Below are 24508 nucleotides of genomic sequence, written 5' to 3'. Positions count from 1 at the left end.
CATTCCAGATATGTTATTGCACAGATACGACTAATAACTCGAATTTGTATAAGTTATAAGGGGTATCTATTGTGAGTTTTGTTCACTTTAAATCCTGAGTAATTCAGTCGTGTTCGTGTAAAGAACATCTTTATGAGCAATCACGTGAGCAATGCTAAATTTACAATAGTGACATAATAGTGATTTTTAGCACACCAATATTTGGATAGACTGATATGATATCGATATAAAAAGTTGGTATCAAATTTTTAATCTTAGGGCACAACTACCGTGAAGATTTGGGTCATATTCACGCCATAGCATCATATCTCTAAGGTTTTCACCTGGTAAGATCTTGGTTGCTATCAAAGGGCGCCATTGACCACTTTACAAATAAAACGTTTGTGTAAAATATTGAGGATGTGGATATATCTGTCGGATCCCCAGTTCACTTTGTCTTTGGTATATACATTTATAGAATGTTTCGATTACACTTATTTTATGGACATTGAAATAAAAATTCTGATCAAAGTTTCAAAGTGTTTATTAGATATATTGTAAGCACAACTTTGTTGACATAGATAAAAATCAAAGTACTGAAAGATGTTTACAAATAATCGCTAAGCTATATCACTTTCCCCATACTCTTACACTTTGGAATGCAAAAGTTACTAAAGTAAGAGAACCAGAGGCTATTTTTCTTAATTTTCAGCGATTTTATATATTCTTTAATTCTTATTTCAAAATTGACGACAATAATGTGAACAAATCAAAATAGTAAAAAAAAAAACAAAAAAAAAAAACACACACACAACCATACATTTATCGCCAACAAGCCAAATGATAAATAGCTCTATGATGAAGTTGACTAAATAAAACCTTTGCAATACCCAAGATGTTGCAATTACTATCCTATCAATATGAGGATTTAGACAAATCGAAAGGACTTTATACCTACTTCTTTATTTTAAATGTATTGCAAAGTAGTACTTCTTACTTATTATAATTATATCTGTAGTTGAGGAAAGTAGATAAGGTGTACACAGCATTCCAGATAGATTAAAGTGCAAGTAATTACATTAAATGTATTTACATGCCTATCTCCCTTGAAGTGTCATGGTTAGACTTTTCTTCCAGTAATTATATTTATAAAGACATAGTTCTATGAGATTAAACTAGACTTCCATATATATACAAAATTTACAATATTTTCGCTATAGCTACTACTATTTCTGATCTCCAATGCATTAGATAATGTTACCATGACACGCAAAATGAATGAATATGTTAAGGAACTATTTCGTTCTAGTTAATTGAAAATTATAAACATGAATATTTTGGGGTTTGTTTTATACGCGCTTTTTTTGAAGGAATATTTTGATTTCAAGGAACTTTGAAACACATTAACAAACCTTGAGAAATCAGCACAATCAACCTTCATCAAATAAAACTAAAAGACAACAAAGTCAACATCATGATCAGTAGAGTATTTAAAAAATATTATTCATAAATCAAATGTACCGTGCCTACGAAGCGCAAACTTTTTAGCTTCAAAAACTTGAAAAACTTGAAAAAGTGTCATATCGGCGGGTGTGCGCGTGAGATGAACAGTCCAATTTTGTGACGTCTAATGAGGTAAAGTGATGTTATATATTAAGACGATCTCGCCACAACGACAAGGATTAAAGCAAAATTGATGTTCTGTTTGTAAGTTTTGTTTGTTTATAAGTACTGTTAGTTGATAATTCAAACCAACCCCCCAGACTAGATTTTTATCATGGCGCCAACTCGCACGTACAGTGTTCTGTACGCTTACGTCATGTCGAGAAGGATTCATAAGCCCTGCCATACAATAAATACACTGTAAATCAAGTCATGCAGTTACAATAAACTTTGAAGATACAAGAAACCATTTTTTTTTTCTTACTTAAGGTAAATATGGTTGTTTTCTAGGGATATTCACAGCAGGCGATAAGAATCACGTCAGCTCGATCGGCTTCTTCAGCAGCAGAGGTCGGGGATGTCCGTGAGCAAATTCCGTAAGATATGTTGTTTAAAATTTATCAATAGTTCAACCACACTGTGCATCTTTATTTTAAATATATAGTAATCGTATTGTTATTTTAAAAAATAAACTAATTGTGGATACTTTTAAAATTGCGATTTGAAAGATCGCGGCATTATTTACGCAGAAAATTGCCGCTAGAGGGCTTTAACTCTTTTCGATATTTCAGCCAATGAGAAGGCCAGGATCGGTAAATTTTGTCTGAAAGGCCGTAGCAATAGGCTATTCGTACTGAATACCTTTAGCCTAAAAACGACATCGGCAAGACAAAATCGATGTACATATCAATAATTTCACATCATCAAAACGAAGATTGAATAAAGATAATTATAGATTTAAGGTCTTTGGGAACTGACCGAAGCCAACGTCTTACTTCCAAGCATGATGAGTGTCTGTCACAATGGAAATATATGTTATATCCAACTTCAGTAATAATTTCAGAATGAAACCCGGGATAAGGGGCAAGGAAACCACGAAGATTACTTACAAACATAAAAAAAACTTCAAGAACATCTGTTACAGAAATGGTAATATTGTGAACAATTAATTGAATATCGAGTTTATATGAGTATGCTGAGTGAAGCAGTCTAGATTTGTAACTATGATATTGATATTGAAATCAATCCGCTTATACGATATGAATTTCAGCTGTTTACTAAGTGTGGCGGACTTATTTTTGTTTTCATACGATGTTTACTTTATCGAAGAGATTATCAAACAATGTCACAAAGACATTGCAAAGTCGGTTAATATCACGTTCAGATATATTGATTACATATTGTCTCTAAATAACAAGAAATTTATTGACCACGTCCATCGTATATACCCAACAGAACAGGAAATCAAAGACACGACACACTCTTCTACATCAACCACTTTTTTTTCCTACAGCGAAACCAACATGGACAATTTTGCATCAAGTTGTCTGCTAATTTTCAAATTTCCCTAATGTGAATTTTCCATTGCGGAATAGCAACAAACCTTCATCCCCAACCTATGGTGTTTACATGTTGATTAAAATAATGCTCTACCATTACTCTAATTTGAGAACGTAACATTACTTATTTGGATTAACCAGGATTAACATGGCCTTATTCTCCTTGTATTTTTTAAGGAGTCTCCGTGTAAATCTTCCTTTAGTCCGTATCTTGCCCTTGTTGAATCCTAGTTTGGATTATGATTATTTTGACATTTTGGTATTATATTGTTTTTTTATCCTCGTTAGTATGCCTGGTGGTTTTGTTGTTGTTCATTTTGTTCTGATTTTAGAACACGATGCTACTCAATTCGATTGATCACGATTTGCTTGACGGATGTCGTAGAGGACACTTATCCTTCCGGAACTCCTGGTCTTACATTCGTTGTATTTTCATTTGAGTCTCCGCGGAAACGTTTATTTTGATTATATTTTACCCTAGTTTCATCAATTTTCTGATTTTATTAGATCCTGTTGGTATTTTCTCATTTGTTTTTGTCGACGAATATCGGGACTAGCAGCGTTTGCAGCTAATATTCTTGGTTTCCTGTTAAGGGGCGAAGCTACTCTATACATTTCCTAGTACTTATTGACAATATCTGGTTCACATGAAAGATAATTCTTGAATCAATTATATATAATAAGGTAAAACAAGAAATCAACGAAGAGCGGAATAATGCTTTATACTTTCAATATTCCTATGATCGTTCAGAAAATATTCTCTCACCAAATGCAGAGAAAAATCCTCTTATTCAGACTAGATTCCTCAGATTGCGAGGTTATTCTAAATGTAAATTTGTATACTATTGTATATGTTGATAATTTCATATGTGTTGCTACTTAATACCAAGTAGTATTTTTGGCACAAAATTAGCAATAAGAGAACAAGGAGGGGGAGGGGGCGGGGACGAATATTAGGGACACGTTTATATCAGAAGGCTTATTCATCTTGGTAATTTCATGAACATCGTTCATTTAACAAATTATGTGACATGTCGGTTTCATTTAAGATGTGGAGATTTCTTTAAGAATGAAACTGGTATTCTATACTTAAAATTCTAAGGTAAGTTTTCATTCCATACGTGATTTCATGAACAAGTCTTATGAGTTTTTATTTTTCCAAGTCTCGCCTAGCAAAGATTAAAACTTCGAGACGACTCCCATATGAAATGAAAACTAAAATAAGAAGCTTTTAATCACATCACTCAGAAAAGTTACATTTTGGTATATATCAAAATAAAAATGCGGAGGACAAAATCAAACACAGGCATCCATTTTATTGCGAAATTTACAATTCATGACGTAACGTATTTGTCCATATTGTGACATCGCAATCGATTTCTGCTTAACACAGCCAATTAGAAATGTTCCTGTGTATTTTGCACTAATTTTGATTTAAACATATTTTATTGCACATAAGTAACAATAGGATTGGGCACATTATATTTACAAGGTATGATATAATAACAAATAATTATAAACAAGTTTATAGAGAAAGGCGTGGGTGGGGGGGTATAACACGAACTCTGTATGTTTAGAATATTTTGTATAGATGTAAACCATGCATCTGGTCCTTCTCCATGACAGCGAAACAGGTGATACACTGTCCACATGCCTAAACTCACAACTTCCTGTGCTTTGTATACTTCCTCCTTCACACTCGTTGCTTTCCGGAATCTCCGTTTTCCACTTTTTCGCGTACACAGAGAAGTAGCAGGTACATGGTACACACATACTTTTCCATTATAATAATTATATTAATTTTAGACGTTATATCGCATTTCTTTCATAAAGATATCAGCGATACCATTCACAAATAGTAATAGTATATAATAGCGGGCTACAGAAGAGTAAGGAAGAGCGGAACAGAGAAATCCAAAGCTATGATTGCTAGAATCTGTTTGTTTTGTGAAAATATTGCTAAGTATGCAAAAACATACTTTGGTTTCATGTTCAGAAAGAGATGTCACCGAACAGGAGTAAATTTAAGTTTAAGGGTATGTATTCATTAAGTTGACGAAACAACTTTATTCGTTGATCAACATAATCATCACACAATGTTCAAGAGCACTAGCATTATCTCTTACCTTGGTTTGCAAAATGTTACTTTTCCATCACCAAATAGAAAATAATTTGTAACCTGTGACCGATTTTGGCTAGAACATAGTTTTTAAATGATGGAAGTGTTTAGCTATGCCTAGCACCGATAGGTAATTGATTCCATAGTTTAATAGTAGAAGCATTACACAATTGGAGCCTTTTGTTAGGTAGGATAAAATATTCAGCGTTTCTGAGGTTTATCTACAAGTGGAGGGTGTAGACGCCGCTTTTGTATTGTCAAGCTAACAATGTGCATTATTTGTTATTTTTAAGAATGGCTGTTTTAATGTACAAATAGCAAAGTGTTTACTATCACAGGAAAAAAGTATATTTTCTTCAAATGAGAATGGTTGTAAATGTTATAAAAATAATCTTTTAATAAACAATAAGAAATACATACACTTTTACTTTTCGTACTTTTCGTCCATGAACCGGGAGAGCGAATTTGTTACACTGTGATCTTTAAAATACCCCTCAATTGGCAAATTGTACTTGAGTCGAGTATGTAAATAATGGAACAAGGATGAATACAACCTGGGGCGAACACATCCGGGTACTTGGTATCTGTCACATTTTTGACATTTTCGTTGGTATGAGTTTAATTTAATATATACAACAATACCATAACACGTGCTCGTTTAAACCCACCTCGGTTCCTTCGGACCATTTGGTTTACCATCCTTAAAGTCATATTTCTCTCTTCCAAACAAAAGTTTGGCTGCAGTTGTCTTTGCAATGTCAGGCTGTTCGTGGACAGTAAGTTCGTGTTCTCCAGGTTTCGGATTGTACTCTTTAAAATTCTTTACACCTTGGGATGACCAATGCGATGTCGTCAAGAGGTTATCGTAAGCTTTGTTCTTTTCTGCGATGTCTTCCGGTTTTGCCCAGATCGCAGGTGTCATTGAAACAAATACGACGAAGCGCCACCTATCTTTGTTTGGTTGATCAAACACCGGTTTTACATTGTCATGTACCGTTCGCGAATCCCACAATACAATTCCGCCTTTCGGAACTGGGACTTTGACTCGCTGACAGCCTTTCCTACGATACCAATCTTTCTGGGCTTTATTAAGTCTGTAAAACTCGGATTCCTTCGTTTTTACTTCAGCCTTTGGAAATGCTCTATAAAATTCTGAATGATATAAATGCGACTTTGCCATAACCCGGAAGCAATGATCCGTTTCTGTACTTTCCTCTAGATTAACCCCTCCCTGGAAAGCGTGAAGACCTAACCTGCATCCAGCCTGATCTAGGTGAAACCAATCGGTATCAGGGGCTGCAAACAACTTGCTTCCTAAAATATACAAGATTTCAAACATTAGACAATTTTCCATAATCGTATTGCGTGACACTGTTAATTTACCTGCATGCAGTAATCGTTCTGTTTAAAACTTTCACTTTCACAAATGTTAGACTCTAACAAGAAGGGCGATAACTCGCACATGCTTGTTGAATAAGAGAAGTTTATATGTATTGAGAGATTGTACTTCAAACCAGCAAAATAAATAAATAAATAAATAAATAAGCAACAATGTAAAAGTTCGCTGCTTGAAATACGTTATCCTCAGCTTCAATGTATGATAAATTTTAATTTTGCGTTCAGTAATATTGGCAACATTATCAAAGGGAGGCAAATGTAACATTTTATTGATAAACCACAATGATCTATTTCATTTTATTTTAACGTACCTGCTTCTGGTGGCTTGGAGATGGCTATTGCATCTGCACTAGAAAGTAATTTTTCAGTTTTCCAAAGCTGTTCAAAGACAGGTTTTGTTTTCAGGCGTACCTCCCATGTTGTAGAAAAGTGACCTGTCCTGTATGACTGGATGACAGAATTTCTATGAAAACATTCTCGCCCAGTATCCTCGAATTTCTGTAGCCAGGTTTTGTATTGCGCAATGTACTTGTCGCACTCCTCATGAGTAAGGACATTTGGAACCACAGTGTATCCATTTTCTTTCAGATCTTTTAGTGTTGACTCGCTAAAAATATGATATAAAGTATATATAAAATAGTGTAAAAAACATTAATTTTCGTTGAAGATTCACTTTCATTGATATTTGTGGAACTTTTCATTCTCGAATTCATATGTTCCCAAATTGTTAAAATAAGTGAATTTATTGAGCTAAATTTAACCACGAAATTTAGCGTCCACGAAAAAGTTTGGGTTTTTTCTTTTTTGTTTTTATTTTCTTTTTTTTCCCATTTTTTAACATTTTTTTTTAACTACGAAAATTGGTCCACACGGAAATATATGATATTAAGGTGGTACATGGCCAATGTCCTATATACATCTTATATATCAACACACTGGACATGTATGTATTTATTTTCAGTTCACAATAAAGAAACTTCGACACGTTGTGGCATTCGTGACCTCTGTTGACCCCTAGCGATGATAATAATGTATGTTCTTATTCTACCAATGAAACGAGAGTTACCATTGACTATAGATTTACCAGTTCTTGTCGAGTTCTTTGAATATTTATTTGGACTAAACATATTTCATGTGATGGGTCGACAGACATAACAATGATTTATCAAATATATTTCGAAACAATGATATGCGTACCCCAAGTGTTACAATTGAACTTTCAGGTAGATCTGCACCTTTCGTGACGTGTGTGAGTATTTGATAAACAAAAATAATCTCTATGACATATAGTTTTTGAAGTGCAAATATATCACATCAACACGTTAGGGTAGGTTAAAATACATTTATAAATTGTTCAGACCCTTTATGTTCCAAGTGATTAATGTCGCAATTTCACATGAGTATTACATAAATGGACACGAAGCCACCGCGCATACTTCATATCACTCAAGGAAGTAAAATGTTTCCCAACGACTTCCTGGCTGATGACACAAAACATTCCTGTTGTCTTCATCAGGTTTCATTTCTCGAAACAAGTTGCATTTTATGAACATATTACATAAAAACAATAAAATATAACACCAATATTAATTAGTATTTTCCGGCAAATTAGCAATTTATACTGTTTCAATAAAGTTCATAATTGAGATTCGTCACCATATTATTTATCTATCAAAACATGTACTTAAATTATTAACCCTTCTGCTCACTAATATTCTGTTTTGATTTAGTATATTGTGACAATCTAACGTTCAGTTACTTTCACAATAGCTGAAAAATAAATTCAAATTTGCTTACCCATCCAAACTAGATGTGCTGGTGACAGGTTCTGATGAGGTAGCCATATCGTACAACTTAAACTGAGAGTTTTAACTAGGTAGAATATACGTTGTATTTATATTCATATTTAGTGTTATCTATTAATAGATATGACAACGGCAAGTGTGGTATTTCGCCATCAAGCACAATATAACGTCATGTGTTTCAAAGTGCTGTTAGTATGTATTAAACTCAAGCTCATTAACGGCACAAAACTGGAACTGCTCAATACAGAAATCAATGGTGCAAAATCCTCGTAAAGAATATTCTCAAATAACATATTTAACACGTGTACACTCTCGGAGGTTACATAACTATACAAGGTGTTCGATTTAATCTGGCTTATTATGTATCTAAAGGCCATTCACTGTGGTACTTTAAACTGAGCCATGGTGTTTTGTGAGGTATATAAATTAACTTGACATATAAATGAAATATTCATTTTTTGATGTGTTTGTGTATGTATGTGTTAAACCACATTTACATATCTACACGTTTGAATTATAATTCAGATAATACGTGAAATGTATTGGAATTGTGTGTGGTATACTATACTGAAGTTAATAAGTTTCATTCACAAACAATCGACAAAAAACTATTTTAAATATCAAATCAAAAGTGACATTGGGTTTTTGTTAAAAACAGTTTATTTACAGCAATATGCATGAAAGAATTTTACAAGGGGACATATCTATTGAATTTGCTTACCTGGCTATGATTAAATAGGTCAATGTGTATATTTACGATTTCTAAATATAGATCAATACCCCGGATAATGTTTGCATGATTTTAATCCGTTACAGTACGTCACCAAAATATTACGCGATAATTTCAAGGATAATACTAAGTGTGTAAAGGGAAACATATTTCTTTTACTCATGAATTACATTTTACAATACTGTCAGTTATAATCTGACAGTAGTACGCATTTTGTCTTTTGATTCCAAAAATAGCACATGTGACACTTACTTTTTATATCGCGACATTGCAATGTGTTGTGAAACGTGGTGACGTCACAGGTAACCACAGGTGATAAACAAACAGGAAGTGCTGACTACCCAATATTTGTACAATAGGTCGTGTAATTTGACAGACTCATGTCTTAATATAGTCAAATATTTATCAATATAACACTGGATAGGAATCCGGTTTACCACAAGTGTTTCAGGCACGCTACTTACAAGACGATATGGCTGCTGCTTGCGACACACCTACCCTGACGGGTGACAGCCTTGAAGGGTAACTTTCGCAGTAGTGTTGTTACGGCAGTTATTTTGTAAAGATTGATATTAGAGTGAAAGTATAGTTTCTGCATATTGTTACAACGTTTTCAGCATTTTTAAATATTTAGTTGTTTAACTTGCTTGAATTAACCTCTTGTGGAATAAAAACGGATATTGTGTAAATTACTGAATAAAATAGAAACTATCCGAATGCGTGGTTTTGTATACGTTTAAACTAACACAGATCAATATCACAATCGAGGAATATATCATACTGTGTCGTAAAGTAAATGTACAGGTGTTCCGAAGTTCTCCGATATAAGTATAATGTGTATATAATAATGTCAAATGATTTGTTTTCGGACAAAGTATCCGCATTGATGTATGAAATAGAAATAAAACCAAGTACAAAATTTCAAAATAAAAAAAAAACCAACAAACAGGACAAATTACAACAAAACCTATTTTAAATCCATAACTATGTCCACAGACGAAGATCATCTATGGTGGACAATTATCAATGTCCAAAGTAAACAAACATCAGCTGGATCAGTCATACCTCAATAATAAAACATTTTATTATGGTGAAATAAAATATCAGCAAGTTGATTTAATCATAAACTATGTTGTGGCCATGTTTCAGTAATATAATTTTTGAATAATTTAAAATTATCTGCATGACAACATGTGAGTGTTTTAGATATTCACGAGGTGAAATTCCTGGATTGTATAAAGACTACTCAAATCGTTGTTGCTTTCAGGGATGAAATACTGAAACAGCTGAACGAGAAAGGATACGCTGTCGTCCCGAATGTCCTCACACACGATGAGTGTGACAGATATATGGCAGAGTTCAAAAGCTGGCATAAAAAATTTGACGATTTAGGAGTGGAATGTTCGAGTAGAAATTCTGTCATTCAATCCTACAGAACAGGCCACTTCTCAACTTCCTGGGAGGTCCGTCTCAAGTCCAAACCAATCTTTGCAAAAGTTTGGAAAACTGATAAATTGTTGTCAAGCGCAGATGCGATAGCTATATCGAAACCACCAGAACAAGGTGAGATCTTCATAAATACGTTGATGAATCAGCATTCATACCTTTTTAAAATGAAGTTTTTGTATTGGTGTGTTTAACTTTGCATTCATTTCTAATAATACTCTCCAATCAGTAATAAATTGATTGCAGAAATGTAGCTTTAATTTTACAAATATCTCATCGACTTTTGTATTTTTCCATTCACTATTTAATAGCAATAATTATGTCACAAATATCACACCAATATCTTCTACATTCTATGTAACAGGAAGTGAGGAATACGCAGATCCGGATAAAGAATGGTTACACTTAGACCAAGCTGTATATAGGCAGGGTCTCCACGCCTATCAGGCTGGAGTGTATCTAGAGGAAACAACAGACACTGATCATTGCTTACGAGTCATGGCGCATTCCCATCTGTACCACGCAGACTTCTTCAATACATTTCCACCAGCTGCGACAAGGTCACGGCGATGCGAGTTCCTAAAACTGAGCAAGGCGCAGAAGGCATGGTATGATGCCAGAGGATGTAAACGAACAAAGGTACCAGTTCCTAAAGGAGGAATGGTATTGTGGGATTCGCGAACAGTTCACGACAATATGAAGCCAGTTTATGGCAGACCAAATAAAGATAGATGGCGCTTTGTTGTATTCGTTTCCATGACACCCGCGATATGGGCATCCCCTGAGGCTATTGAGAAGAAGAATATTGCATATGATAAAATGTTGACCACCGCCCATTGGGCTTCAATGGGTGTTCGGAATTTCAAACCGTTCACTCCAAAAGGGGTAGAAAAAGATCTTACTATTCACGCACAACCCGACATCGCACAAACACGAGAAGCGAAATTATTGTTCGGGAAAGCAGAATATGATTTCGAGGATGGAAAACCGAACGGACCTAAGGCACCAGTTCTGGGTAACATGTCTCGGTAAATATGCAGTAAAATATCTTCAGTCATGTTTACGCTTGAATCTATTGACAAACGAGAGACAATTCTCTATGTTCCTTGTGTATTTCACGTAGCATATGCATGGAACAAAAGGTATGATCATTTATGGTTTTTATAGTTATAGTGAAGCAGAAGGCGCTTACTTTTACTGAACACCTGGTCTTATTCTCCACGTATTTTGTCAGGAATCTCCATGTTGTTCTCTTTTATGTTCATATATTGTCATAGTTTTATTGAATTTAAGATTAGATTGTGGGCATGCTGACGTATTGATATTTATTTTTGTTTTTTTGATGCGTCATGTATACTTATATTTAACCTTAAACATGCGTTTTATAATGAAAATACTGTGGTATGTAGAACAACATTTAATATAATTTGTTTATGTGTCTGATGTCAAATTTGATGTAAATAAAAACAAATATTTTTAAAAATTATATTGTGTTTTTGCGTTTTTAGTCTTTTGTCGGTTTGAACATATAATAAATAACTAGTACATTTGTTGTCAGGTCCTCATGTTCTTGACATTCCTTGATATTTGTTACATTAGCATTATTTGTGAAAAACAACCCATAGATGTAACATGTTTTTGTGACGGATTTTACAACCCCACTAGAGGGACCCATAGATGTAACATATTTTTTGGAGGATTTTACAACCCCACTAGAGGGACCCATAGATGTAACATATTTTGTGACGGATTTTACAACCCCACTAGAGGGACCCATAGATGTAACATATTTTTTGGAGGATTTTCAATCCCACATATTTGTTTTGTGAGATGTAACATATTTTTTGGAGGATTTTACAACCCCACTATGGGGACCCTTAGATGTGACATTTTTTTTGGAGGATTTTACAACCCCACTGAGGGACCCATAGATGTAACATATTTTTTGGAGGATTTTCAATACCACAAGAGGGGCCCATTGATGTGAGATGTTTTGTGGAGGATTTTACAACCCCACTAGAGGGACCCATAGATATGACATGTTTTTGTGACGGATTTTACAACCCCACTAGAGGGACCCATAGATGTAACATATTTTGTGACGGATTTTACAACCCCACTAGAGGGACCCATATATGTGAGATGTTTTGTGGAGGATTTTACCCATATTGTAATGATAGATAACATGTTTTTGTTTTTGATGTGACATGTTTTATTTGTTTTGTTTGTATTAATAATTTTTATATGTTTATGATTATTAAATGTCACCTTTGGTATCCATTTTCAGTATATACATGAATTGTGTTATTTATTTAAACATAATATGAACATAACAGGAACATAAAAGGCGTCTATTCGTTAACTTAATCCATGCTTGAAATAACTTAGATATATTAACTTATAATGACAGTGGATTTAATTTTCAAATTGTAAAAAAAAAAAAAAATCAAAATTGTGTACGTTTGTTATTCAGTGCATACTATTTACTGATGTGTGGAGGAAGGGGTAAGCTTCCGTATTTTGTTTCTATTATGAAACAAGAGTTTTATATCTAAGGTAGTTTGATCGAATTGCTAGGCATACGCAATGCTAAGCGTCTAAATTTGAAAGCTATGAGGCCATTGTTAAAAATTCAAAATGATCGAAAGAAATGTCAAAATCTAGATGGGGAGTGTCCTAGATCCATAATTAAGTAAATTTCGTAAATCCAATACATTACACAATTTAAGAACAGCGTTAGGTACATATGTGTGTATATTCTGAACTGGGCCACAATAAATTTAAATGTGACATGCAAGTTAAGTCAAACCTCCGGGACTAATAGGCTACCAGCAGCGTCTACCACCTGCGATCTTGAAGATTGCACAAAAGACACGCAAGTGGAATAGTGCCTTTTAAACAACGATAACGAGTTCGTCATAACGTTACAATTAAATTTTGGTAATTCTATTTTCTCAGAATCATTGGATAACGCATTGTTTGTCAAACACCTGTTCTTCAAGTTAGCCGCCTGGTTCGTACAAATACGAATTGTTTCACATAATCGTGTAAATTTTACTCTAATTGCAGATCATTTCAATAGCTGGTAAAGTATTATGTAGTTTTGTATGTTCTGTACACTGCCAATTGTCCAAAACTGTTGAGACCCTTTAACCCTCCAATCTGTCAAAATATGATTATTATGAGCGTGACCTTTATTTATGTCGGGTTTTTTTTGTAATTTCAATTCAAGAATTTACAAAAGACAAAAGAGTGAAAAGTACTTTTCGATGTATATTGAGAATAAGATCTAATTTATATATAATATGTATAGATGTATGTTAATAATCATTTGTATTATGTTATTGATTCTATATCTGTTACATGAGGATTTCAAATAACCTTACGGGTGCAAGTGGTTGTCACATTTTACAAAGGGGAAGGAACTGTAAATATTTAATGAAGGAGGAGGCTGTCTATACCCGGGGAATTATGTAATTATTGGAACTAATCCTGTCTATGTATCTTAATCATCTAATGCCACTATCAATGTATAAATTGTGTTATATACATATATGTATATATATATATATATATATATATAAGAAGGAACATTAAGTCAAGTATAAATACAACACAAAACATTTTAATCTTACACATTGAATGACAAGTTCGGTATCCATTGTGCCAAGTACAACCACTATCCAATTATTCAATTCAATTCTATTCAATTCATTATATTGATTGTAGGCCTTATGGCCTATAAGTACATGTATATAATACAATCGAAAGATAAATATGGGTCTTGAACAGCAAAACAAAAACACAAAGTGGAGAACGAGATAAAGCATTACAGATCTTGTCTTCATTGCTTCAACAATAAATTTACAAAAAAGACTTAACTCTTTGATATCATTAACACATAGTAATTGTATAAACTTAAGCATTGAGGTTTTTTCAGTAATATTTCTTTACAAAACGACTTCGTATCGTAAGTCAGTGTATACATTGCAAATTAACACAAAATGATACTAATCTTTGTACAGTATCTCCTATTCCGCTCTACATTTTTATAGCCGCCAGATTGAACTGCCAAACAATGTGCAGACATGCGCACTTTTGTTAGATAAATTCTTCATTTCACAGGTATTTTCTTGGTTAAATCAAACTGAATAGAAAAAATGTTCAACAATACCATTATATAGGAAACATTTCGAATTTTCTAACAAACCTCTCAAGTGTTGCTGAGCTTGATCAAAGATCCTTTGACGCACGCGCAGGATAAAATTAAATAACATTTTAAAAGTGATTGGTTAAGCTAAATATCACCCAAACCCAAAGTATATAGAACATCTTTAGATAGAGTACGCTGAAGAAACATGTGTTAATATTGTTCATTAATAAAAAAAAAAAACATAGGCGGTATTCAGAATATAATTGTTCGTACCTAACAATTCAAACGGGTATTTAATGATTCTGTACTTTCTTGTATATTCCAATGGAAAACGACCAAGTTCCACGTATAACATTTCGTTGTTTGAAGATGTTTTAACTTTAAGTAACTTTCAGTAAGTTAAGTACTTGCCAAAAATTATAAAGTACGTTTTCTATATTCAATCCTCTGGTTTCCCCGTCAATTCACAGGAGTATCAAACAAACATGATATGGCTTTGTGAATAAGACTCATACTTGAACACAGAAAACAGGCAAACATTGCACACAAAGATAGAAATAATGGTCAACACAGTCCAGATTTTTACCATTATAAGATCATGTTTCATTAGTATCGACAGTTAATTTCCATTGTTCACAATAAATAGCAAGATTATCCAGCGACTCCTGCAAGCTTTCCCGAAAACAGCATTAGGCCATCAACATATAGCATAAGGGAGATCAAAAATCATAATGTTGATTACATGTTGTTAACATACATGGGGAAAATTATATCAAGTTTCACCTTGCATTAAACTGATAACATTATCAAAGAAATTAGATAAACAACTTTTATGTTTTACACATGATCTTACATATTCATATGTTGATTTGATGATATGTACAAGTTTGATCTGACTCTTCACTTAGATAGTTTACACTTTAAATTTACTCCGTCAACAAAGTCAAACACAATTTAAAATTAGACAACATAACAAAATAGATGCTTAATTTATCTTAGAGATTTAATTATAATTGAATGTAGAGTGAAAATTGCACCAACAGTACTGAGTCCAGGACGAAAACCAAACTTAGCATCTGTAGTAACGTTATAGCATTCAGACCATTTAGCTAACCTAGCATTTAAAATAGACATGAATAGCTTTCCAAGACAGCATATTAAACTGATACTTCGAATTAAATGTCAAGTGTATCACCTTTTTTCTGAAAATCAGAATATCATAGCCTCCGACTAGTCCGATAAGAAACAACTGGAATATGAAATTCCATTAAATAATCTGCATACAGATTGGAAACAAAAGAATCTTTACCAACTGAACAACACTCAATAATTAATCAATACCGTGAGATTTGCAGTGATTCAAATTACAAATAGGTCTTTCAGTTTCATTAACTGCAATCTGGGGATCTTATAAAACATTTATGCTCATTTGGGCCCATAATGATTTTGATGACGAAAATTTTATGAAGAACAGTTTGGAACTTAAAGTACAGCCGAAAAACTCTAAATGTGTTTAACAGTTTTAAAACTGGAGTGGTCAATTCCTTAACATCTCGTACATTATGTACGTCAGTGCGAAACGTCACACTCTTCTATTGTCTATAGTAAATCTTCTATTGGTTGTGTGATAAGAACTACTATTCTATTGACATTAATGACCTGAAAAAAATGTTTCGAAATAAGCTTGAGGGTGGTATTTTCAAGTTTATTCCAATATATTACTTTGAAATTTCCTATATGTTTTAATGCTTCTGCAGTATTATAAAACTTTTTTAACGATTAAGTACCTGTGATTAGTTGTTTAAGTTTTACAACTGTTGAACACATTTAGAACATGTTTATGAAGTATGATAAACATTTTTAATCAGGATCTAACCAAGGCTTGTCCTTACTCACGTGTGTACCTCTGTTCTTTCGAATACGCGTCTTTGCACTCGCAGTAATGTTATGAATGGACTCATAGTTCTGTTCAACGCATCCGTAAATATACCTATAGATTGTTGTGTTACTTCGCTGGACAGTGTTACAGAAGCATAAATGTTCTCAATATAATTCGCGAGAATATCTAAAAAATTGTCCATTCAGTTAATCATTTGAGTGATAACGCCTTATCCATTAGGACTACACTATGTATAACTACTAACATAATCACTACCTGTATCTTTACCGATAGATATACGTACACCTGTTGTTTTACAAAAAAAAACCAATTAATCTATTTCCGGATTCATTTTCAATTTCTTGGTTTAAACGGACGCCAAATTCCTCGAGAGTCTTTTCAAAACTAACATGGATATTGACATCGTTTACAAAGTCACACATAAAAACAGTACGACAATTAGAATAGCTGATTAACATAGTTTCTCCCTCAGCGGAATAACGATTGACGACAACCATTCCATTACATTGAGTAGTAGTTGTAGGTCTTCTAGGTATAGTATAAGAATGAAAACATTCTATATATCAACACAAAGATAGATAAACTGTTTATTAAAGAATTTTCAGAAAAAAGTTTCCTTGAATACCAGTAAATGAATGCTAACTTCATTGTAATAATATGCAAGAACCAAATATGTGGAGACGAAGTTTACTTAAAGTTTAGATGAGAAATAAAAGATTTGATTATTTAATTTTGACAAAGACATTAGATAAGATCCCCATCATTACGCCATCCAGCCAACTGTCATGTCTTCTCCATAGATGGACCTGTTCATTCCCAGGTTAACATGCTAATGATAGTTAAATTAGATCCTAAGTTATTGATGTGATATAAAAAGAAATTATATAAAGAGGAATTTTAAAATATTTTTTCAGTTAACACGATTTTAAAGATTTACCTGTATTACCCTAACTTGCTTCTGGTTGAATGGGTTCACATGTACACCTGTACATTACTGCTGGACACTATATACGCACTACCTGCCGGGATTTTAAATATAGATATACTTTCGTGAATTCTTTACTGAATTTATTTTCCAACAGTGTGTGATCAAAGATCATATTGTCTTGGGTTGCATATGTCCTTATCTAAAGCACAGAATCTGTTTAACATAATTGTTCATATTTCCTGTCCTGAAATAATAGATATAGCTTTAAATTACCAGGCATTGCGATGTATTGTGAAATCATGACGTTAAAGGTAATATATGACTGCCTCAAGTCTAAATATAGTCAAATCTTTATCAATATAACACTGGATAGGAATCCGGTCTACCACAAGTGTTTCAGGCACGCTACTTACAAGACGATATGGCCACTGCCTGCGACACATCTACTCTGACGGGTGACAGCCTTGAAGGGTAACTTTCGCAGTAGTGTTGTTACGACAATTATTTTGTATAGATTGAAAATACAATAAAGTGTAGTTTTTACATGTTATTTCTACGTTTTCAGCGTTATTATATATTTAATAGTTTAACTTGTTTGAACTCACCTGGTGTAGAATAAAAACGGATATTGTGTATATTACTTAATAAATTAGAAACTATCCGAATGCGTGGATTTGGCTAACACAGATCAATATCATAATCAAGGAAGATATCACTTTGTGTCGTGAAGTAAATGTACAGGTGTTCCGAAGTTCTCCGATATAATTATAATGAGTATATAATAATGTCAAATAATTTGTTTTCGAACAAAGTATCCGCATTGATGTATGAAACAGAAATAAAATCAAGCACAAAATTTCTAAATAAAAAAATGTCAACAAACAGGACAAATTACAACAAAACCTGTTTTAAATCCATAACAATGTCCACAGTCGAAGACCATCTATGGTAGACAATTATCAATGTACAAAGTAAACAAACATCAGCTGGATCAGTCATACCTCAATAATAAAACATTTTATTATGGTGAAATAAAATATCAGCAAATTGTTTTAATCACAAACTGTGTTGTGGCCATGTTTCATTAATATCATTTTTGAATAATTTGAAATTATCTGCATGACAACATGTGAGTGTTTTAGATATTCACGAGGTGAAATTTTTATGAGGTTGATTTAATTGGTTCAGTGTGTCAACTGATGATTTACTTATCTGGATTGTATAAAGACTACTCAAATCGTTGTCATTTTCAGGGATGAAATACTGAAACAGCTGAACGAGAAAGCATACGCTGTCGTCCCGAATGTCCTCACACTCGATGAGTGTGACAGATATATGGCAGAGTTCAAAAGCTGGCATAAAAAATTTGACGATTTAGGAGTGGAATGTTCGAGTAGAAATTCTGTCATTCAATCCTACAGAACAGGCCACTTCTCAACTTCCTGGGAGGTCCGTCTCAAGTCCAAACCAATCTTTGCAAAAGTTTGGAAAACTGATAAATTGTTGTCAAGCGCAGATGCGATAGCTATATCGAAACCACCAGAACAAGGTGAGATCTTCATAAATACGTTGATGAATCAGCATTCATACCTTTTTAAAATGAAGTTTTTGTATTGGTGTGTTAAACTTTGCATTCATTTCTAATAATACTCTCCAATCAGTAATAAATTGATTGCAGAAATGTAGCTTTAATTTTACAAATATCTCATCAACTTTTGTATTTTTCCATTCACTATTTAATAGCAATAATTATGTCACAAATATCGCACCAATATTTTGTACATTCTATGTAACAGGAAGTGAGGAATACGCAGATCCGGATAAAGAATGGTTACACTTAGACCAAGCTGTATATAGGCAGGGTCTCCATGCCTATCAGGCTGGAGTGTATCTAGAGGAAACAACAGACACTGATCATTGCTTACGAGTCATGGCGCATTCCCATCTGTACCACGCAGACTTCTTCAATACATTTCCACCAGCTGCGACAAGGTCACGGCGATGCGAGTTCCTAAAACTGAGCAAGGCGCAGAAGGCATGGTATGATGCCAGAGGATGTAAACGAACAAAGGTACCAGTTCCTAAAGGAGGAATGGTATTGTGGGATTCGCGAACAGTTCACGACAATATGAAGCCAGTTTATGGCAGACCAAATAAAGATAGATGGCGCTTTGTTGTATTCGTTTCCATGACACCCGCGATATGGGCATCCCCTGAGGCTATTGAGAAGAAGAATATTGCATATGATAAAATGTTGACCACCGCCCATTGGGCTTCAATGGGTGTTCGGAATTTCAAACCGTTCACCCCAAAAGGGGTAGAAAAGGATCTTACTATTCACGCACAACCCGACATCGCACAAACACGAGAAGCAAAATTATTGTTCGGGAAAGCAGAATATGATTTCGAGGATGGAAAACCGAACGGACCCAAGGCACCAGTTCTGGGTAACATGTCTCGGTAAATATGCAGTAAAATGTCTTCAATCATGTTTACGCTTGAATCTATTGACAAACGAGAGACAATTCTCTATGTTCCTTGTGTATTTCACGTAGCATATGCATGGAACAAAAGGTATGATCATTTATGGTTTTTATAGTTATAGTGAAGCAGAAGGCGCTTACTTTTGCTGCACACCTGGTCTTATTCTCCACGTATTTTGTCAGGAATCTCCATGTTGTTCTCTTTTATGTTCATATATTGTCATAGTTTTATTGAATTTAAGATTAGATTGTGGGCATGCTGACGTATTGATATTTATTTTTGTTTTTTTGATGCGTCATGTATACTTATATTTAACCTTAAACATGCGTTTTATAATGAAAATACTGTGGTATGTAGAACAACATTTAATATAATTTGTTTATGTGTCTGATGTCAAATTTGATGTAAATAAAAACAAATATTTTTAAAAATTATATTGTGTTTTTCGTCTTTTGTCGGTTTGAACATATAATAAATAACTAGTACATTTGTTGTCAGGTCCTCATGTTCTTGACATTCCTTGATATTTGTTACATTAGCATTATTTGTGAAAAACAACCCATAGATGTAACATGTTTTTGTGACGGATTTTACAACCCCACTAGAGGGACCCATAGATGTAACATATTTTTTGGAGGATTTTACAACCCCACTAGAGGGACCCATAGATGTAACATATTTTTTGGAGGATTTTACAACCCCACTATGGGGACCCATAGATGTAACATATTTTTTGGAGGATTTTCAATCCCACTAGAGGGACCCATAGATGTGAGATGTTTTGTGGAGGATTTTACAACCCCACTAGAGGGACCCATAGATATGACATGTTTTTGTGACGGATTTTACAACCCCACTAGAGGGACCCATAGATGTAACATATTTTGTGACGGATTTTACAACCCCACTAGAGGGACCCATAGATGTGAGATGTTTTGTGGAGGATTTTACAACCCCACTAGAGGGACCCATAGATGTAACATGTTTTGTGGAGGATTTTCAACCCCACTAGAGGGAACCATAGATATGACATGTTTTTGTGACGGATTTTACAACCCCACTAGTGGGACCCATATTGCTAATGATAGATAACGGTTTTTGATGTGACATGTTTTGTTTGTATTAATAATTTTTATATGTTTATGATTATTAAATGTCACCTTTGGTATCCATTTTCAGTATATACATGAATTGTGTTATTTATTTAAACATAATATGAACATAACAGGAACATAAAAGGCGTCTATTCGTTAACTTAATCCATGCTTGAAATAACTTAGATATATTAACTTATAATGACAGTGGATTTAATTTTCAAATTGTAAAAAAAAAATCAAAATTGTGTACGTTTGTTATTCAGTGCATACTATTTACTGATGTGTGGAGGAAGGGGTAAGCTTCCGTATTTTGTTTCTATTATGAAACAAGAGCTTTATATCTAAGGTAGTTTGATCGAATTGCTAGGCATACGCAATGCTAAGCGTCTAAATTTGAAAGCTATGAGGCCATTGTTAAAAATTCAAAACGATCGAAAGAAATGTCAAAATCTAGATGGGGAGTGTCCTAGATCCATAATTAAGTAAATTTCGTAAATCCAATACATTACACAATTTAAGAACAGCGTTAGGTACATATGTGTGTATATTCTGAACTGGGCCACAATAAATTTAAATGTGACATGCAAGTTAAGTCAAACCTCCGGGACTAATAGGCTACCAGCAGCGTCTACCACCTGCGATCTTGAAGATTGCACAAAAGACACGCAAGTGGAATAGTGCCTTTTAAACAACGATAACGAGTTCGTCATAACGTTACAATTAAATTTTGGTAATTCTATTTTCTCAGAATCATTGGATAACGCATTGTTTGTCAAACACCTGTTCTTCAAGTTAGCCGCCTGGTTCGTACAAATACGAATTGTTTCACATAATCGTGTAAATTTTACTCTAATTGCAGATCATTTCAATAGCTGGTAAAGTATTATGTAGTTTTGTATGTTCTGTACACTGCCAATTGTACAAAACTGTTGAGACCCTTTAACCCTCCAATCTGTCAAAATATGATTATTATGAGCGTGACCTTTATTTATGTCGGGTTTTTTTTGTAATTTCAATTCAAGAATTTACAAAAGACAAAAGAGTGAAAAGTACTTTTCGATGTATATTGAGAATAAGATCTAATTTATATATAATATGTATAGCTGTATGTTAATAATCATTTGTATTATGTATTTGATTCTTTATCTGTTTCATGAGGATTTCGAATAACCTTATGGGTGCTAGTCGTTGTCACATTTTACAAAGGGGAAGGAACTGTAAATATTTAATGAAGGAGGAGGCTGTCTATACCCGGGGAATTATGTAATTATTGGAACTAATCCTGTCTATGTATCTTAATCATCTAATGCCACTATCAATGTATGAATTGTGTTATATACATATATGTATATATATATATATATATATATAAGAAGGAACATTAAGTCAAGTATAAATACAACACAAAAGATTTTAATCTTACACATTGAATGACAAGTTCGGTATCCATTGTGCCAAGTACAACCACTATCCAATTATTCAATTCAATTCTATTCAATTCATTATATTGATTGTAGGCCTTATGGCCTATAAGTACATGTATATAATACAATCGAAAGATAAATATGGGTCTTGAACAGCAAAACAAAAACACAAAGTGGAGAACGAGATAAAGCATTACAGATCTTGTCTTCATTGCTTCAACAATAAATTTACAAAAAAGACTTAACTCTTTGATATCATTAACACATAGTAATTGTATAAACTTAAGCATTGAGGTTTTTTCAGTAATATTTCTTTACAAAACGACTTCGTATCGTAAGTCAGTGTATACATTGCAAATTAACACAAAATGATACTAATCTTTGTACAGTATCTCCTATTCCGCTCTACATTTTTATAGCCGCCAGATTGAACTGCCAAACAATGTGCAGACATGCGCACTTTTGTTAGATAAATTCTTCATTTCACAGGTATTTTCTTGGTTAAATCAAACTGAATAGAAAAAATGTTCAACAATACCATTATATAGGAAACATTTCGAATTTTCTAACAAACCTCTCAAGTGTTGCTGAGCTTGATCAAAGATCCTTTGACGCACGCGCAGGATAAAATTAAATAACATTTTAAAAGTGATTGGTTAAGCTAAATATCACCCAAACCCAAAGTATATAGAACATCTTTAGATAGAGTACGCTGAAGAAACATGTGTTAATATTGTTCATAAATAAAAAAAAAACATAGGCGGTATTCAGAATATAATTGTTCGTACCTAACAATTCAAACGGGTATTTAATGATTCTGTACTTTCTTGTATATTCCAATGGAAAACGACCAAGTTCCACGTATAACATTTCGTTGTTTGAAGATGTTTTAACTTTAAGTAACTTTCAGTAAGTTAAGTACTTGCCAAAAATTATAAAGTACGTTTTCTATATTCAATCCTCTGGTTTCCCCGTCAATTCACAGGAGTATCAAACAAACATGATATGGCTTTGTGAATAAGACTCATACTTGAACACTTAGAAAACAGGCAAACATTGCACACAAAGATAGAAATAATGGTCAACACAGTCCAGATTTTTACCATTATAAGATCATGTTTCATTAGTACCGACAGTTAATTTCCATTGTTCACAATAAATAGCAAGATTATCCAGCGACTCCTGCAAGCTTTCCCGAAAACAGCATTAGGCCATCAACATATAGCATAAGGAAGATCAAAAATCATAATGTTGATTACTTGTTGTTAACATACATGGGAAAAATTATATCAAGTTTCACTTTGCATTAAACTGATAACATTATCAAAGAAATTAGATAAACAACTTTTATGTTTTACACATGATCTTACATATTCATATGTTGATTTGATGATATGTACAAGTTTGATCTGACTCCTCACTTAGATAGTTTACACTTTAAATTTACTCCGTCAACAAAGTCAAACACATTTTAAAATTAGACAACATAACAATATAAATACTTAATTTCTCTCAGAGATTTAATTATAATTGAATGTAGAGTGAAAATTGCACCAACAGTACTGTGTCCAGGACGAAAACCAAACTTAGCATCTGTAGTAACGTTATAGCATTCAGACCATTTAGCTAACCTAGCATTTAAAACAGACATGAATAGCTTTCCAAGACAGCTTAATAAACTGATACTTCGAATTAAATGTCAAGTGTATCACCTTTTTTCTGAATATCAGAATATCATAGCCTCCGACTAGTCCGATAAGAAACAACTGGAATATGAAATTCCATTAAATAATCTGCATACAGATTGGAAACAAAAGAATCTTTACCAACTGAACAACACTCAATAATTAATCAATACCGTGAGATTTGCAGTGATTCAAATTACAAATAGGTCTTTCAGTTTCATCAACTGCGATCTGGGGATCTTATAAAACATTTATGCTCATTTGGGCCCTTAATGATTTTGATGACGAAAATTTTATGAAGAACAGCTTGGAACTTAAAGTACAGCCGAAAAACTCTAAATGTGTTTAACAGTTTTAA

General features: G+C 33.4%; 3 protein-coding genes across 3 annotated transcripts; 2 read left to right on the top strand and 1 right to left on the bottom strand.

Moving 5' to 3' along the window:
• Nucleotides 1-5758: 5758 nt before the first annotated feature.
• On the bottom strand, nt 5759-14597 carry LOC132553556 (uncharacterized). Its single transcript, XM_060217812.1, has 3 exons — nt 14572-14597; nt 6810-7105; nt 5759-6414 (listed from the first exon to the last, which is right to left on the bottom strand). Exons 1-3 carry the CDS (start codon nt 14595-14597, stop codon nt 5759-5761), a joined length of 978 nt encoding a protein of 325 aa, XP_060073795.1.
• LOC132553555 (uncharacterized) lies at nt 10020-11511 on the top strand. The gene is made up of 3 exons (XM_060217811.1): nt 10020-10068; nt 10240-10596; nt 10844-11511. Exons 1-3 carry the CDS (start codon nt 10020-10022, stop codon nt 11509-11511), a joined length of 1074 nt encoding a protein of 357 aa, XP_060073794.1.
• Nucleotides 14598-17881: 3284 nt separating the features above from the next.
• On the top strand, nt 17882-19924 carry LOC132553514 (uncharacterized). The gene is made up of 3 exons (XM_060217763.1): nt 17882-17931; nt 18714-19009; nt 19257-19924. Exons 1-3 carry the CDS (start codon nt 17882-17884, stop codon nt 19922-19924), a joined length of 1014 nt encoding a protein of 337 aa, XP_060073746.1.
• Nucleotides 19925-24508: the final 4584 nt, after the last annotated feature.

The sequence above is a fragment of the Ylistrum balloti genome, unplaced genomic scaffold (assembly GCF_031769215.1).
Source record: "Ylistrum balloti isolate Yb309-2 unplaced genomic scaffold, AGI_CSIRO_Ybal_v1 Utg370332, whole genome shotgun sequence".
Classification (NCBI taxonomy): Eukaryota; Metazoa; Mollusca; class Bivalvia; order Pectinida; family Pectinidae; genus Ylistrum; species Ylistrum balloti.
This window is presented reverse-complemented; position numbering and strand designations above follow the sequence as displayed.